At 39.7% G+C, this 17,810-nt stretch overlaps 1 protein-coding gene across 1 annotated transcript in view; it reads right to left on the bottom strand.

Annotated features, from left to right (window-relative positions):
* The window catches only part of MYH15 (myosin heavy chain 15), a 132,528-nt gene that overhangs the window by 18,606 nt on the left and 96,112 nt on the right, over positions 1-17,810 (bottom strand). The window contains 8 exon segments of the mRNA XM_037812077.1: positions 283-326; positions 328-399; positions 3,292-3,413; positions 5,613-5,962; positions 9,423-9,491; positions 9,493-9,617; positions 12,533-12,630; positions 17,290-17,416. Coding sequence (XP_037668005.1) covers positions 283-326; positions 328-399; positions 3,292-3,413; positions 5,613-5,962; positions 9,423-9,491; positions 9,493-9,617; positions 12,533-12,630; positions 17,290-17,416 — 1,007 coding nt within the window.

Consider the following 17,810-nt stretch of genomic DNA (forward strand, 5'->3'; position numbering starts at 1 on the left):
GTCATTGTATATAAATTTAGGATTTTTATGTGTGTTATCTTGACAGTAGAAGCTGCTTGAATATAAGAGAATCATACAAATTGGCAGTAATTTTGTAGAGGTATTCCTTTGTATTAATAGCGGTGAGCTTACTAGAAAGATTCTAGTGTAAGGTTAGACTGGTTAAGTTTCTTTGGTAATGTTCCACTGGGAGTCATAAAAGCAGCCAAACACAATGAATTCTGTTCAATCAAGGATTCTGAAATATGCAACCGCTGCACATCAAAATAATCTAAATAATACCTAAAATTTTCTATTTCTTCATCTTTTTCTGAAAGCTTTTTTTTTGAGTTATGCTTTGGCTTCCAAAAGTTCAAGCTGGAAACGAAGAATCTTGCTTTCATTAGGTTCTAGAGTTTCCTGAAATACATAAATAGAAAAAGAGTAAATTAAGTCCACTTTTAGACAAAAGCATAATTTTTTTCTCAAATGTATTTCACTTATGTATCTCTCTTTAGAGTTGCTGGGAGAAGTCTAGGTTCAAGTCAGATGCCTGAAGATTGGAACACGAGAAACAAACTACTACATTACTTTGTCATTTCACTTATACCTCTGACATTCTTAGGCCTTTCAGTGGCAGTTCAAGAGCTAGAATTCTAAAGCAGATTTTAAAATAGGAAATTTCAATCTTATCTGTGACTATATTTAAACTTTCAGTTCTTACCCTTGACTTTCTCTAATGTATTCCATCTTGGCGATGAGTCAATAAAAGTATCAAAGCTAGAACAAGGAAGGTGATGGATCCTACCTGGGATCTCTTATTTATTCTGGACATCATAGTCTAAGAGCAATAGAAGAAAAGTTGAATAAATTCAGAGAACAAGCAACAGGATAGCACTGAAATATTGTCATATGAAGAACAAATAATGGAATTCAGGATATTCTTGACACAAGATATTCAGTGTGTGTCATTATCACCATTATTATTAGTACAACTACCACAAATGGATTGCTTTGACAGGTGGGGAGGGTCCCTGCCTCTCTGAGTATTTAAATATAGGTAAGACCATTACTGCCAAGGATGCTATAAAGGTGATTTTTTTTTAAAGTGTAGGTTTGACTAAATCCTTAATGCCTGTTCCAAAGATAAAATTTGTATAGAAGAAGAAATTAAATACACACACACACTTGGAGGATACTGATGAGAATGTTCATAAGAGCCTCAAGGGATGATGACAATCTCTTGGCCAGTTGACTATGGACTGTCCTGAGGGAAGGAGTGATATTTTATAGCCTCTCCTGAGAAGTGCTTAAGCACACACCATTAAAGCAAAAAGTAAAACTGAGTGGTAGGGATTTTAGAATAAAATTCAGAAAGATGTTGGGAAGTTTCATATGGCTTAAGGCCTCCTTGCTGTCATCTCAACGCTTCCCTCGACAGACAGAAAGTAAATCATATCCCACCACATAGATAGCAATTTTCTCAGAAGGAATAGTACAGTTCCTTCAGGGGGGGAGCTGTCACCTCTAACCCTGTAGAATGCACTGAGAAAAAGACTCTTTAGAGAGAGTAACCTGGGATAATTGAGTCTCGTGGCTTCAAAAAAACCTGATACAGTTTCTCATAAAGGCTCACCCAGGAAAATAACCCAATTTTACAAATACAAGTCCAAGTTGATGAAGTATTTATGGATGTAGCTAAAGAGAGAACTTGAGAAATGTGGATAGAATATAATGCCATCTAGTGGCATTAGTGTACCAACAGCATGACAGCTATAGCCCTAATGTTCTCACCTTACATGAGGGAGCTGGTCAATCTAATATACAGAGGCACCTATACGTGAGATAGGGATGCCTGTATGTTAAAATCTCCCTGTTCATAGTTCTCATTGGCTAGTCACGGTGCTTGAAATTTCTACATGGAAGTCACTTCTTTGGGTTAGGTGGGGACTTCAGAAAGCCCCTAGCCAGGATAGCTAGAATACCAAAGGGACTTTTGAAAAGGTAACAAGAAAATGAAAATCAAGTTCACCAACTTTATAAGGACCAGCTTTGCTAGGAGACACCACACCACCAGTTGAAAGGATTCTGTATAAAATGTAGACCTCTGAAACATTTACGAATGAAAAAGTAAGGACTGTGTCAAGAACCGTCCACTTGACAACTCTTTGCACACAGGGTAATATGGTTGCATTTCTGCTTGGCAAATTTCCTACAGAAATGTAATGGTGAGATAAATGTTACAGACGTGGCTTGGCATAGAACAGTCCTTTGGGGTCTTATTTCTCATTATTGTGCCTTCAGAAGGATTCCTGCCTAAAATCGACTGCCATGCTTTAAAAATTCGTTTTCTTTATTGGTTTGGTGTTGGGGGGGAAGCATTTTAATATGACCAGGTGCTTATTTAAAGGTTGAGTCAAGAAAATGAAATTCAGCTGTAAAGAAAGAGGCTTTGCAGATTTTATTAACCACTTGATGAGCATAACAGGATAATTTCCTTTTTTTATGTTAGCTCACCCTCTTCTTTGGCAAAAGGTCTTCTCAGTGATCCTTTCAATCACTAGCACACATGCAGATATAAATCCAGAGACATTTCCTGAACTTTTAATCCATGACACCAAAAACACTCCTGTCAAACAACATACACAAAGATGATCTTTCACACACACGCACAAAATGTTTGGAAGTGCCACTTTGAATCTCAACTTTAAAACTTTTTGGAGAAAAAGGTTTTTGACCCTTTAGAAAATAAAGTTAGGGGAGATGAGGACATTTACTCATTCAACATTCAACAAATATTTATCAAACCTCTTCTACATGTCAGGCAATGCTCTTGGCCAGTGCTTCTCAAACATTAATGTGCATATCAACCACCAAGAGATCTTGATAAAATGCAGATTCCCATTCAGCTGATCTTGGGAGGAGGTTAAGATTCTGCATTTCTAACAAGCTCCTGGGGGATGCCGGTGCAGCTCGTCCATGGGCCACGTTTTGAATAGTGACCATCTAGGTTCTGGGGACAAACTGGTGAAAGAGACATGGTTCGTGTTTTCATTACAATCGGGAGATTTGCATTTGCTATTGTTTATCCTGCTCTCAGCCTCAATTTCCTTGTTTGTAAAATGGGAATAGCTTCCTAGGGTGATTACATAAAATAATGTATATCAGATGCATTTGCTATAGTGCCTAGCATGTAGTAAATATTTGAATAAGTGTCACTGTAGTGGTGGTGCTATTACTACTATTACTCAAATACAAATCTTCTGCTTTGACACAAAAATGAAAACCTTCATTTCTCCCTTGTTATAATACTTCTGCTTCTTCCAGTGCTGCATCGACTTCAGTCTTCTTTTGTCCAATCCGTTTCTTGACCTTTTCCATTTCAATTAAGTTCTTGTTTCCTTCTCTGATCTAGTTTGTCAGATCAGAAATCTCTTCAGGAGAGAAGGGTAGAAAAGCAGAGTTAGTCAAAGGAACTAGTCTCAGACCCATTGCATAAGGCACAACATAATGGTCCTAGGGGCCACGGGGGCTCCAGCCATGCCACCCTGGTAACGTAATGGCAAGGCCACTGCTGGCCTGTACGCAACCACTGCTCCAATTAGACAAAGGCATCCCTTCTTCAATAGACTCGTTTGCCATCTGCCAGAAAGTTGTCTGTAACAACTGGTGAGGTTGGTGCCTCTTATAGTATTGTGCATTGAACAACCAGTACCAATTTACATATTTATAGGAGGTTGTAAGAGCCACACCAAGTACCTCCCTGCTGCACTCTGTGATGCAGGCTGGGTCCCCTGCACAAACACTGCACATGCCCTTCAGTGGCCATTGTGTCAACCACCACTGCACACTGGGATGGGAACCGAATGCATAAGCCAGGTCATTTCCTGCCAGAACCCAAGGCATGATCCTAGATATGCCAGAGAATCAGGAGGGCTCAGGGGAAACAGCAGCTCCAGCTCAAGTACTTGGAGGTTTATGACTAGTTTCTCATGAACACAAGCCTTTGATGGCATGAGTCAGGTACGCAGAAGTCACAAAACCTCTGCTATCTGACATTGTCATCGTTGGCTCTGCGGACTCTTTAAGAAGGAAGCCTCTGGTCTCTAAGAGGGGAGCTGTAGGGCCAAGTAGCCCCGGCAATTTCCCCACAGCCCAGAGGCAGTGGAGGGAGCTGAAGTGCTCACCCCACTCCCCGGGATGCGAGACCCTGGGCTCTGACTACCAAACCAGGGCTGTGATGTAATGTGACTAGATTTTTAAATTACAAAACAACTTAAAAATGGCAATTATCATTTGAATAATAAATCCTTCTCTGATAAGCCTTCTCTAGAAGAAGGTTACTCAAGAGAAAGCTTAGGCTAGTGGTTCTCAATCCTTGACTTCACCTTAGAATTACCTGGAGAGCTTTTGAAAAAGATCTCTGCCCATGCCCTGCCCCAGACCAAGTGTTGTTCCCAGACCACATCAGCCTCATCACCTGGGAACCTGTTAGAAATGCAAATTCTCCGGCTCTATCCCAGACATACCGAAACCGAAACTCTGGGGTTGAGGCCCAAAAATCTGTTTTTTAACATACCCCTTGGGTAACTTTGATGCAGCTAAAGTTTTATAACCACTGTTCTCACTCATCCCCCATGTCCAGTCAGTGAATTGATCTTGAACTATGTAGGTCAACAGAGAAAGTAAGTTTCATTTACACCTTCAATAGTAATGAACTTGCTTCCAGAGTGTCACAGGGTTTTAATGCATGTTGAAGTTGGCAGCCTCTTTGAAGTTCTGTTTAACTGAGCAATTTCATTTCTAGGGATATATCTTACTGAAATAGTTTTACATGTATACAAATACATGTACAGGGATGTAGGGCACAGGATTATTTATAATTGTGACAAATTGGATCTAATAAGGTCTATTTAAATAAAGGACAGTCATCCTTATTATGAAATACCATGCAGCCATTAAAATGCAGGAGGTAGGTCTTCAAGTACAGGCAGGCAAAGAACCATGAGCTACATGGAGAGATAGCATCACTCAGCATTTAAGTGTGTGTATGATGGAGCCAGGTTGGCTGGGCTCGAATCCCAGATCAGCCACTTTTTGACTGAATTTGAACAAGTTACCTATCCTTTTGTGACTCAGTAAAATCACCTTTTTTATAGAGGAGGAACCTGACACATAGGACTATTATGAGATTTCAACTGAGTGAACACCTGTTTACAAAATAGTGTCTGGCATGTTACGTGCTAAAGAAATACATCTTAAAGTAGAAAATATATCAAAAAGTGAAGGAATAAAAAGTGTAGAATAATGTGTACTTATGAGTCCACTTGTGTAAAAAAATTCACACATGTATTATGCATAGAAAATTTTGGTAAGTGATAGTCATCCTTCCTGTAGTGAGTGGAAGTGGAGCTAAAGGTATCAAAGGACACTTATGTTTAGAATTAATTTACTAAAAATAACATCTGGGGTTAAAATATTTCAAAAAGAAGCACTAAACATTGAAAAGTCAAAACATAAGTGGGAACAGGCACTGAAAACTCTGAGGCCAACGAAAGACAGTGTTGCTCTTGCACCAGGGCTTTTCCAGAGCTCCTTCCTCGTGCTTTGGCTCCAGCCCCAGCTCAGAGTACCTTGGAGGTTCTTGTTCTCCCTCCTGAGTGCCTCCTGGCTCACAGTGCTCTCCTTACAGGCATGCTTGAGCTCAAGGAGCCTGGTGCTGAGAGCCTGTGCCTCCTTCTGAGAGGCATCCAGCAATGCCCGTGAAACCTCATGTTTCCGTTTCCAGTTAGCGAGGCCCTTGTCAAAGAGGCGCAGCTTCCGGTCCAGCACAGCTGCTATGGAGCGGGCCTTCCCCAAATCAGACTTGACATCCCCAAGCTCAAGCTGCAGTCAGTGCCTGGCCTTCTCCAGGGAGGCATTTCTGGCACCGGCCGCCCCCATGGCTTCGGCAGCCTTTTGCAATGTCACTGTCTGCTTCTTCCTGGGAAAGGGAGACCCAAAGAGTGAGTGAAGTCCTCAGGGAGCCCCATCCCTTCTGTCCTTGACTAAAGACAATGCTTGGGTTGTATATAGGGTGGCCTTTGAGATTGGCTTAATAGAATGAAACAAAAGCAGCTCATCTCTGAAAATAACCTCCTCATGCCTATAGACCACAAATGTCTGCTGAACCCCCATCTTCTGGCTCCTGTGTCCACAATTTCCCCTACCCTTTCCCAAGTGGGACCTCTCTGAATTCCTGTATTTGCTTACCCTAAACCTTTAATAAGCAATACAGGTTTTTATTGATGATAGCATAGAAAAGGGAGAAAGAGGAAGATTGTATTGAACACCCCACAGTAAGCAACCTAAAAATCCTTAGGGACATCTAGTCTCCAAAGAACCTCCTTGGCTGCCCTGTTCCAGGAAATGCTCGAATGTTCTCTCCTGCTCATTCTGTCTCCCTCTTACCATAGAGGTGCTAAACATGCCAGCAAGCCTCTCTCTTCTCTGAATTTCTTCCCTACCTTAGCTCCTCTCCCAAATATATATACCCAAATCCATCCCCTCATTATTATCAGTTAACAGGCCTCACTGCTCTTAGGGGGTACTTTAGCCCCCATCTTTTGTTGCTCCAGCATCCTTTGGGATCAAGTAGTTTATTAAAGTGTTCCCTCCACTACTCCCAGAAGACAGTGCTCTGAGGAACTTCAATGGATAAAATACTGAAATGGCCACTTACTAACCCACTCCTCAAAATTGGCCCCCTCATTATTGGCTTGCAAATGTTTCCATTTCCCTTTTCTCATAGCTCCCCATCTCTTAACATGCATTCATAAGCAGCTTGCATCACTGCAAGATAAGTTCCTGCTTTCTTCTTCCCTGCAGCACCTGCTGAAGCTGGCTGTAACGGGTCTTAACTGTAGGAGCATGTGCAGAACAAAGGAGACTTGACCTGGAGTCACCTTTGCCTAATTATAATAGTAAATATCACACCACTGATCATGCTAATCCACCATTTTTAAACACACTGTGTATGAGCAAACATGTTTTGAAAGAGCATGTGCACCACCTAATCCTGCCTCTAGATCCAAGTCATCTCACCCCATCCCCAGTCACTCCCATGAGCCCACCTTTTTCAAACTGCTTAAAAACCCCAAACCTCTTAGCTCAGGGAGGCAGATCTGAGGCGTGCCTCCTGTCTCCTGCCGGGCCAGCCTCGCAATAAACTCTTTTCTCGAAATCTTAGTGTCACGGCATGGGCATTTGTGCTCGCTGGGCAACAAGCTCACTATGTGGTGATGATATGTCCTCTTCCTTACATCGCCTGCAGGGTCGAGGGCAATCTCATTTGTACTCACTCATTACACTTCTTGGATGAAAGGAATTGTACAAATCAAGGCTTTTTCTGATCTGTTATCAAACAAGAAAAAGGCCTCAGAATTAACATGTGCCACACAACTAGCCCAACAGCCCCAAAACTTATCTGTGTTCAGCATCCTCGCTCACTGGCTGTCTAATTACTGTCGGTTCACTTCCTGGTTTCATTTTCCTTAACTGTTAAGAGGAGATTCTGATGCTTGGCACCAGTCTTGTAAAATAATTACATGTATTTAACTAATTTAGAAATGATCAATTGGTGTCAGAAAATGTGAGTTTAACTTTGTGTGAACACGCTTTCTGGTTTGCCCAGGACTAAGAGGCTTCCCTAGAACATGGGACTTTCGGTCTAAAACTGGGAAAGTCCTGGACAAATTGGGTCAAATTGGCCACCCTCGTTTCACTGATAATTTTGTTCTGCATTTAATACCAGTTACTGTTTTGCCCTCAATTTGCTGACCAAAATCACCTACTTAGTTGCCTAGAACATGTAAGGAGGTATGGGAGATTAGGAAACCAAATCCCTATCCTCAGGGAACTGAGAATTCAGAAGCAGTAAACTGGGTCTCTGGTGAGCTTGATTCTGTTAAGCTTTTCATGTGAACCTGAGCCTAGAAATCAAAGCAGGCAGATCCTCAACTTTCTAATTTAATTTTTAAAAAAAATGGTAGTCTGTGTGTGGGGGGATCCTGAGAGTTTTGTTTTTTTTTTTTTTCTTTTTTTGTAGCTGCCTACCTCTCTGTGGTGATTTAGGGGAAAAGCATGAGGCAACAAAGCTTCATTAATTTGATGTTACATTAATTTCAATACAAAGAGTTTTGAAATATTACCATGTTTGTGCATTATTTTTCTTCAATCATCATGTACTACAGAACTTGTTCCAGCAAACCCATGTGGTCATAGCCTATATTCTTTCCCTCTTTTCCATCCCTTCAAATAAACCATCAAACAGAATGACAGGTAGACACTTTCACCCAAACTCTTCAATCATCAGAATAAAAAAAAAAAAAATCTTACTTTAGAGGCAAATGCCATATTTGGATATGAGGAGGCATTTCAGTTCAAAGCCCCACTTTAATGTGGCCCAGAGTTTTTAAAACATCGAATGCAGATATTTTAGTATTTGCCATCCCAACGCCTTTTCTAAGTTACTGTGGATACAGAGACGAATCATTTGGTACCACTTCTGGGACAGAACACAGCAGCTGTTAAGCAACTGTACAGCAATGCCTCTCAAAGATTTAGGCAAAGAACTGAAAAGACAATATTTTTGGTTGAAACTAAAGAGAAACGTATTGATCTTCCCTGGATTTTTGCCAAGTTACCAAGACAGGGACACATTCTTTTGAGTAAATCTTTACTGATTATAAACTGCAGCTGGCTTGACACTTTCTCTGAAAGGTACAGTCCTTTGACCTCTGAGCAGAACGTTTAAGTACTACACCCTGACACTGAATCCTGATTCAGCTGGGGCCCAAATTTTGTAGCTCCTATGAAGAACTTCTAAAGCCCTTATGTGCAGTTGGCTATAAAATTGATATTCTAACCTTAGGGTTAGAACCTGGGGATTATTGCTTTCCAAAGCAACCTTTTTCACATAAGACATGATGACATGCCTGCAGCAATCCCTGTCCCTCTTTCAACAGAGGACTTTGTAGTCTACAAGTTATAGACAAGAGACATGACTTTAATGTACAGAAACGTATAGATACATAGGCTCGATTATTTCGGTGTTCCAGATGAAATATAGGATTTTAAGTGATAGCCCATTTTTAAGCCATAGCTCAAAATTACATCTTCTATGAAGCTTTCCCTTGTATGCTGCACCCCATCCCCCAGAAGAGCCTCCATTTATCTCCCCAGGATTTCTGTATAGCACCTATCACTTTGCATTATTATTTTTTTTCTTTTTTTTGCCTCTCTAGAGCATGTGCTTCTTGCCAGCAGTGACTCTTTCAGCTTTGGTTGTGAGTTCATGCACTTGGCAAGGATTTGTGCCTACCCTGAGGCTTTGAAGACACAGTCACTACCCTCAGTCCTTGGTGTAACTAACTTCGGTTTAAGGGCAGCCTTGCCCTACTCACTTGGCATCCTCCAAGTCTTCAGTTCCCTCGATGGCATCGTTTTCATGCTTCATCCTCCACTGCACCATTTAGCATTGCCTTCGGATTGGGCTGGGGCAGCTCAGCCTTGGCCTCTTGTTCCTTCCCATCCTGCTCTCACAGCAGGTCACAGTCACACATGGCTGACTGCAGGCCATGGGCCACGGCCCTCTGTGGCTGCTGGGGACACAGTGACAAAGGCACCACCACTGTTAACAGGGAAAGGCTTGGGGGTGACAGAATTTTTTCAGATAAAGTTAATAACAACCTGCCACAAATGTAAGCTGAACCTGAACATAGTAAGATAATACCACGGAGAGATTTGAGGACAAGAAGAGAAAGGATAGAGAGTATCTAATTACTGCCAAGAAAAGAGGGAAGAAAGTTCTATTTAGGGAAATACCAGCCTGACTATGTGGGCTCCAACAGGCTTGGAGTCCTAGAAATAGTGGAGAATGCAAAGGTAGCAAAGAGAACATTCACTTTAATTTAGACAATAAGATTTAAATTTAGCAATATACAGAACTCAGATCTTGTTTGGACTGGAAGAAACCACGATTTAGTCTAGTTTATTAATTCCATTATGGAAGAAGATAAATCTTTTGTTTCACATATAAGGCTCTGAAAACTACCCTTTTAGCATTTTAAAACAGTGCTGTCCAATGTTTCTACAGTGATGAAAATGTTCTAGGTCTCCACTATCCAAGATGGTAACCACTAGCCACACGTGGCTATTGAACACCTGAAAGGTGGACAGTAAAATATGTGGCCAAAATTAAATTTTTAATTTTACTTCATTTAAATTAATAAACATTTGTATTTAGGTGATGTCTGTTATACTTAAATATAATGAACATTTTTATTTAGCCACCTATAGGTAGTGGCTACCGTATTTATTGGATAGCAGAGCTGAGCTTAATGAATATCTTCTATCACTTAAATGGTAGTCTGGCTAACCTAGCATAGCTCCTGGGCAATGCCCAGTGTAGCAGGATGAACCAAGGCCTCTGCAGTTCCTCTTGGGTTCTTTACACAAATTAGAAAAAGGCAACTTCTCCAGGCAGACACAGACATGAGGGCACAAGATTTGGTTAATGGTTGCCTCAGCCAGGCACCCTTGTGTGGGAAATGAGGAGCAGCAATACAGAGTAACCATGAGAAGGAAACAGGGTTTGGAATCAGATAAATTTGGGTTCAAATCACGGCCTTCCCCTTTATTTGACATGTATTCACTAAGCACTTGTTCTAGTTATTTGTGTTACAGAAGTGAATGAGATGAAGACAATATCTGTGTCCTCAAGGGGCAATATGAGTGAGGCGATACACACAACAAACATGTAAAGAAATTAATTAATAAAATTTCTGATGGCTGTAAGATGATAGAATAGGTTGACGCGATGTCAAATGGCTGCCTGGGCTGGCTGCTTCTCATCACCCCCAACAGACTTTGGGGGAGGGCCCTCAAGCAATGTCACTTTAAAATCTCAAAGGCAGGAATGATGTAACTTGTTCATGGGGCAGAAAGGCAGTCAGGGTGACTGGAAGGGAGTGAATGAGCAAAGCAGACATGGAGGTGAGGTCACAGAAGGAGGCCAGAGCCAAATCAATGGGAGCCTTGCAGGCCAACTGGAAGCCTCTGGAAGGCAGCCAGAAAGATCTTCTAAAATGTAAATCAAGTCATTTCACTATCAGCTTAAATTCCTTTGCAGACTATTACTAGCTGTATGTTCTTGGACAAGTTCTTTGTCTTCTCAGAGCCTCTGTTTCTTTGTGAATAAAGATATGATATCCCACCTGCTTCATATGAAGTTCTGAAAACTCAGCTACCTTCACCCTCAGAGTATATGACTTTGCAGTGATATCATAGGTGTTCTGGCTTGCTAAAGCTGCTATTACGCAAAATACCAGAAATGGATGGCTCTTATAAAGGGGATTTATTAGGCTACAAATTTACAGTTCTAAGGCCATAAAAGTGTCAAAACCAAGGCATCAACAAGAGGATACCCTCACTGAAGAAAGGCCGATGGTGTCCAGAATACCTCTGTCAGCTGAGAAGCACATGGCTGGCATCTGCTGGTCCTCTGCTCCCAGATTCTGGTTTCAAAATGCCTTCTCCAAAATGTCTCTGGGTTTCTGTCTGTCTTAGCTTCTGTCTTTCAGCTCCTGTGCATCTTTGCTTGTTTTCCCAGGGTGTTTCTCTCTATGCATCTGGGGGTCCTCTCTTAGCATCTCCAAGTGTCTGGATCTGTGTCAGCTCCTGAGCTCTCTTAAGGACTCCTGTAAACTAATCAAGACCCACCTTGAATGGGCAGGGTCACACCTCCATGGAAATAATATGATCAAAAGGTTCCACCCTCAATTGGGTGGGTCACATCTCCATGGGAACAACCTAATCAAAAGATCTCACCTATAATAAGTCTGTACCCACAAGATTGGATTAAAAGGACATGGCTTTTATGGAGGACATATTAGATTCAAACTAGCACACATTTGTAAGTGAGTTACTTTGGTGCCTTACTTAGAAGATGTTTGGATATGAACTAAGAAGTAGCTTTAAATACCAAGGACCAAAGAATTCACCTCCCCTGTTAGCCACTATGCTTTCACCTTTAAAGAACCACTTCCATTTGGATCACCTACTGGCAACATAATCTTTATGATCTTTCCCTTGGGAATAAATGACTGATTTCTATAATTTATTAACAGCTTAAAAGTAATATTAAGCTAAGCTGCCCCATTTATTTCATTCTGGTCTTTTATTTAATTCCACTTCTTGGTGAATAATTCAGAATCAAAGGTTGATAAAGAGACTTGCTGTCCTTCTGTTCAGATAACAAAGCAAAATAAAAACATGCTTCTTGCTTTAAATCCTATAAATATGCAAGCAGTTTGAATCACTGAAGAAGATCTTTCAGTGATCAGGGCCCTTCTTGAGCACATACAAGGTCCAACCTGCTTTACCCATAACCTTCGGGACATTTTCTCCTCTACTTTTAAATGGGAAGATATACAGGCTGACCCAAAGAACATTATTATTATTTTTTCCTTTAAAGACATAGTCAACTACTGGTGAGTAATAGCAGAGGCATTACTTTGGTCTTCTCTTCCAGTTGCCAAATGAAGGCTCTCTTTTCCCTGGAAAACTGGTTTATTGGACTCTCCTTTTCCTCCAGGCTCCTTATGAACTCACCTACAGAAAAACTTCACAAAACTAATCCCAGCCTTCCTCTTCATCTACTGTACACCCCCCACCACTTGACTTGTTGTCTTTAAGGACAACTAGAATGACTTCTACCCACATATTTTTTATATTTAAAAAGTGTAAGAGTCTAGTTATTGGCAAAACCATGGCAATGATCCTTTCCAGAGCTCACAAAACAGCCTTAAAAGAGAATTAATTTTCTGTAGTTAATATGAGTCAATAACAAATAATATTAGCTACTTTTATAGAAAACCTCTATGTGCTACTTTATATATATTATCTAGTTTAATTTTCATAATTTTTCGATAAAGTAGGTTTTATTTTACCCATTTTGCAAAAGAAGAAACTGGGCAACTTACTAAAATGTGATAAGACTAAAAACATACATAGCTAATAATTGGTGGAGGTAGATTCAAATTAAGTCCTTACCTCGAAGAACACATTCTTTCTTCTATGCCATGCATCTTGTTTATTATATATAACTCTACCAATTTCTGGCTATGTAATTTTAAGGAAATTACAATATATTTTTGCCTCATTTGTAAAATGAGAATAACAATGTAATAAAATGTCACTAATGAAAATTAAATGACTGTGAATGTATTTTGTAAAATGTTAAACAAATATATTAGAAATTGTCATTGAATACTAGAGAATATGAGCATGAGCAGGTGAAATTTTATTACACTCTGGTCCACCCTCCCTGCTTAACTTATTCCATTAGCAATAGCATAGAAATAGTTGGTTATTACCAATGGTACTAAAAGCTGAGTCATTCCCAGGTGAAGGCAGTTGTTTCTATAGTGCAATTAGTATAATGCTAAAAGTCCAAAATATTTACTGTTTTAGTTTGCAAAAGTTGCTGAAATGCAACATACCAGAAATGGGCATTTATTAGTTAACAAGCTTAAAATTCTGAGGCTGTGAACATGTCCAAATCAAGGCATCAACAGGCAATCCAGCAGTCTGGGACTCCTTTGTCACATGGCACATGGCGTTTGTCTGCTGGTTCTTCTATCCTGAGTTTCTTTGCTTTCAGCTTCTGGCTGCTCTGTCTGTGGCTTTCTTTCTGAGCTTCTGTTGTGTCCTTCTCTCTCAGCCTCTGTGCTTTCTCTCTATTTCATGCTCTTATAAAGGGCTCCAGTAAGGGCAGTAAGACCCACCTGGGGCATGCCTCAACTGAAATAATCAAAAGATCCCACCCACAATAGGTCTGTATCCACAGGAATGGATTAGCTTTAAGAATATGATCTTTTCTGGGGTTCATAAAACCTTCAAACCATCTCATTCACTATCCCCACCTCTCTTGCTACAAATAATTTCTAAAGGTCTCCACATTATAAACAAGCACCTAAGCAGCAATTCCCAGATATTGTGGTCTCAGGAGCACTTTATATTCTTAAAAATTAAGGGGGATGCCAAAGAGCTTTTGTTTATATGGGCTACATTTATCAATATTTACTGTATTATAAATTTAAATAGTGAAATTTAAAATATGGATTAATTCACTTAAAATAATAACAAAAATAATGTTAGCCTGTTTTCATAAATGATATTTAGGAAAATAAACTATATTTTCCAAAACAAAAAATTTAGTAAGAATAGCATTGTTTTATAGTTTTGCAAATCTGTGGGTAATAGAAGACAGTGGATTAGCATATCTGCTTCTGAAGGCAATCTACGTCATACCTTGTTTTGCTTGAACTATATAAAGAAAATCTGGCCCCACACAAATATGCATTTGGGAAAGAGACGTGTATTTTCATAGCCTTTTTATGTAATTATGACTATTAATTGATACTACTCCAAAACTCAACAAATGAAAGTTTCTTAAAGGTTTGTTGCAATATGGAATCAAACCATACCATAGAACTTTTTAACTGCTACATTGAAATTCATGGGTCTATCTTGCACTCTGAATGGATCTTTTACCCACGCTTGATTTTGTAACATCAGGCAGTGGTGATATGAAAAATATGGGTCCACGGAATTATGCAGATTTTCTAAGTTTTGAGACAGTTCATCCTAGAATATAAAATGTCCATACTTTCTATCACCTCTGATTTCATCAGAAAAGTCTTTAAACATTGAGAAGCTACCAAGCTCATGATGGAATATAAAAGTTTTCAAAAACACAATTTTTGCCTAAAAGCTCCAATTTTATCATTGGAAGCAGATAATGTCAGCTGTTTTACTTCAAGTGATGGGCTCACTTTGTTCATTTTCTGGAAAATACCTGCCAAATGCCCAAGTCTGAATGACCATAATTTGTCTTGTCAATCATGCTTTCAAGTAAAAATGATACTCCCTGAAAAAAACCTGCTAGTTGCACTCACAGCTTACCTCATGTAGACTTCAGTAGGAAGCAGGAGAGCTTTATGCGCATTTTTTAATTTGTCCCACAGAATATTAAAAAGCTATTTATTCAGGGTCAAGATATAATAAAATTGATAATGTTGTGGCTTCATTAAGGGCATTCTTAAGTGAAACTGACTTTTTAAAAAAATTGTCACTAAAATAACTGCTAGTACAGTTTGATGCAACTGCCTCGAATCTGTTAAGGCTCCATCAGTTTTAATCATTATTGCTTTTGCACCATCCTGCACAAATGGCAAAACAATTAGTAAAAGCAAACAGCAGCATAGTATTATATAGAAATAGCTTTGACCTCATTGACCCTCTAAAATAGGGTTTTGAGGATCCCTAGAGGTCTGTGGCCCATACTGTGAGTGAAAATATCTAATTTAAAAGAATTCTGAAGAAATATAAATCCATTAGGGTATTGAGGTTAACATGTATATTACAGAACCAAATGGCCTTCTTAACATGATCACATTAACTATTGATCTCCTTTTGAAAGCAGACTATGATAAGTTGACAGGACAGGGAATGAGAAAGAAATTTTGGTAGGAGAAAACAACTCAGCAAAATTCTGGAGCATAGACCTAATAAGGGGAGAGGAAGCTTGGCTTCGTATGTATTTAAAATTAATTTACATAAAAGCCAAAAGGTAAAAACGAAAACAAAGGAAGGAAGAAAATGTCATGTATCATGAGCAGAATTATCATCTCAGACCCACTTTCATTTCACTTGGTTACCCACCAATTTTTGCATCAAAAAAGTGAGCAGAAAATTAATGCCAATAACTAGAGGGAGGCAAGCAATGCTCATCAGTTTTTCCTACTGCACTTCCTTCAGGACCAAACATTTAGACATTCTCCAGCTTTGTTTCTGGGTTGTGGAGTCCACAAAAGGAGTATCTCCTAAATGACACAGAAGATAAAATGGGGGGTTTTGTAACAAAGCAAAGTGTCATATAGCCTGTCAGCACTATAAGAAGAGTCCTATTTAATGTTCTGCTGGAACCCAAAATACTTTCCTCTTCTAGATTTCTAGGTTTATAGTTTTGACAACTCATTTTAATTTAGCTTTGACTCTAGATATTATGCAGTCCATAATTTCTTTAAAGTGTATGCTGATGGGCAACAGTAATGTTTATTTTCTTGGGCCCAGGAAATGTTTCTGAATATAATTCTAAATACAGACAAATATCTAGCTAAATGCCATTCACAGCAGAGAAACAAGTCGAAAAAAGTATGGTCCATCTACAGGTGGATTAGATGCAGTCATTATAGGCGATCTTCGAGTATGTGAGATGAAAAAGGCTTATGACAAATTGGAAAAGAAAAATCGCAAACAGGCTAGAATATAAAAAGATTTGAAAAGATACAAAAAAAGAGAGTAAGCCATAGGACATTTGTCTACTTTTCATTTATTTATCAAATATTTATTGAGCACTGATATATACCAGGCATTGTTCTAGGTGATTGAGATAGATCAGTGAAAAAAACAAAGACCACTACCTTCATGGAGCTTACATTCTAACAGATTAAAACAGAAAAATGAACATATTTATTATGTCAAGTATGTAGTTTGTTGGAAGGTAATAAATACTGTGAATAAAGAAGTACATCAAGGAAACAGGGGTTGAAGTTACTCAAATGTCACCTTCTCAACCAGGCCCATCCCTACTTTCCCCAGACATCTGCTTGATTAACCCTCATCTACAAGTTTTTGCAGAATTAATAGGGTGTCCCATGCAGAGAAAACAGTTCGGGCAAGACTCTAGGGCAGAGGTATGTTTGGTGTGTTCAAGATACAGTAAAGAGGCTCTGTGGCTAAAGAGAGGGAGACAGCAGTAGAGAAGGTCAAAGAGGCAATGGTTCATAGGACCATGTAGGTCATTGTAGAATATGGCCTTTACTAAGTGTAAAAAGAGGTCTAGGTGTATTACAGAGAATTAGGAAAAATATCTATTTCAGTAGGGTAGAAGTTCTAAAAATTTGTGTCTAGAGGACTGTATGAATTGGCTCCTACCACCCTTTGATCTTCAGAATTGCTTTGGCTGACTGCACATTGCCTTCCTCCTTCACTACAGGGAATGAGGTGGGCCTCTCAAAGCTGCACAGAGATAACCCTTCTCAGATAAGAGGTGTGCCTGCGGACAAGTGAAATTCAGAGACTGCTTTCCTCCCCTAGGGTCCTTAAATGTCCATTCAGGCTCAACAATTAGTTCATCTCAGCTGTCCCTCTACTGAGCTGCTGAGTCTGAGGCTCTCTCACTGGTGAAGCAATACATTCACTTACCATTCTCACTCTGTAGCTTTGTCTTCTGTGCTGTCAAGTCATTTGCCAGCTGAATCACCTCATCCATTTTTGCATTTGCTTCATTCAAGCACTCGTCATAGAGAATACAGATCTTCTCAGCATTAGCCTAAGAGTTGAGAAAGAAGGGTTGGTCACAGGTCATAGAGGACACCTAAATTAGCTGCATATGGAAGGAGGACAGAGGTAGTTCCTGGGACTGCAGCCAGCATTGGGAACCAGAATTTCTTACTTAGGCAAACACAATAAACCCTAGGGTCTGGGTCCCAAAGAGCCCCAAACTTCTTAGACTATTGGTGTCAGTGAGACATCCAACTCCTTGGGTATTAGGGCCCCCTCTAAAATTCTTTGCTCTTCTGTAGAAGGAAATATGTCAAATACTGATGAAGGTTATGATCCCTTCCTGATATTATATTGTATATGTAATTGCCTCTCCCACTAGAATATGTTTCATGAAGATAGAGATTCTGTTTGATTCACAGATATACTCCAGTGCCCAGAAT

The sequence above is a fragment of the Choloepus didactylus genome, chromosome 1 (genome assembly GCF_015220235.1).
Source record: "Choloepus didactylus isolate mChoDid1 chromosome 1, mChoDid1.pri, whole genome shotgun sequence".
Classification (NCBI taxonomy): Eukaryota; Metazoa; Chordata; class Mammalia; order Pilosa; family Megalonychidae; genus Choloepus; species Choloepus didactylus.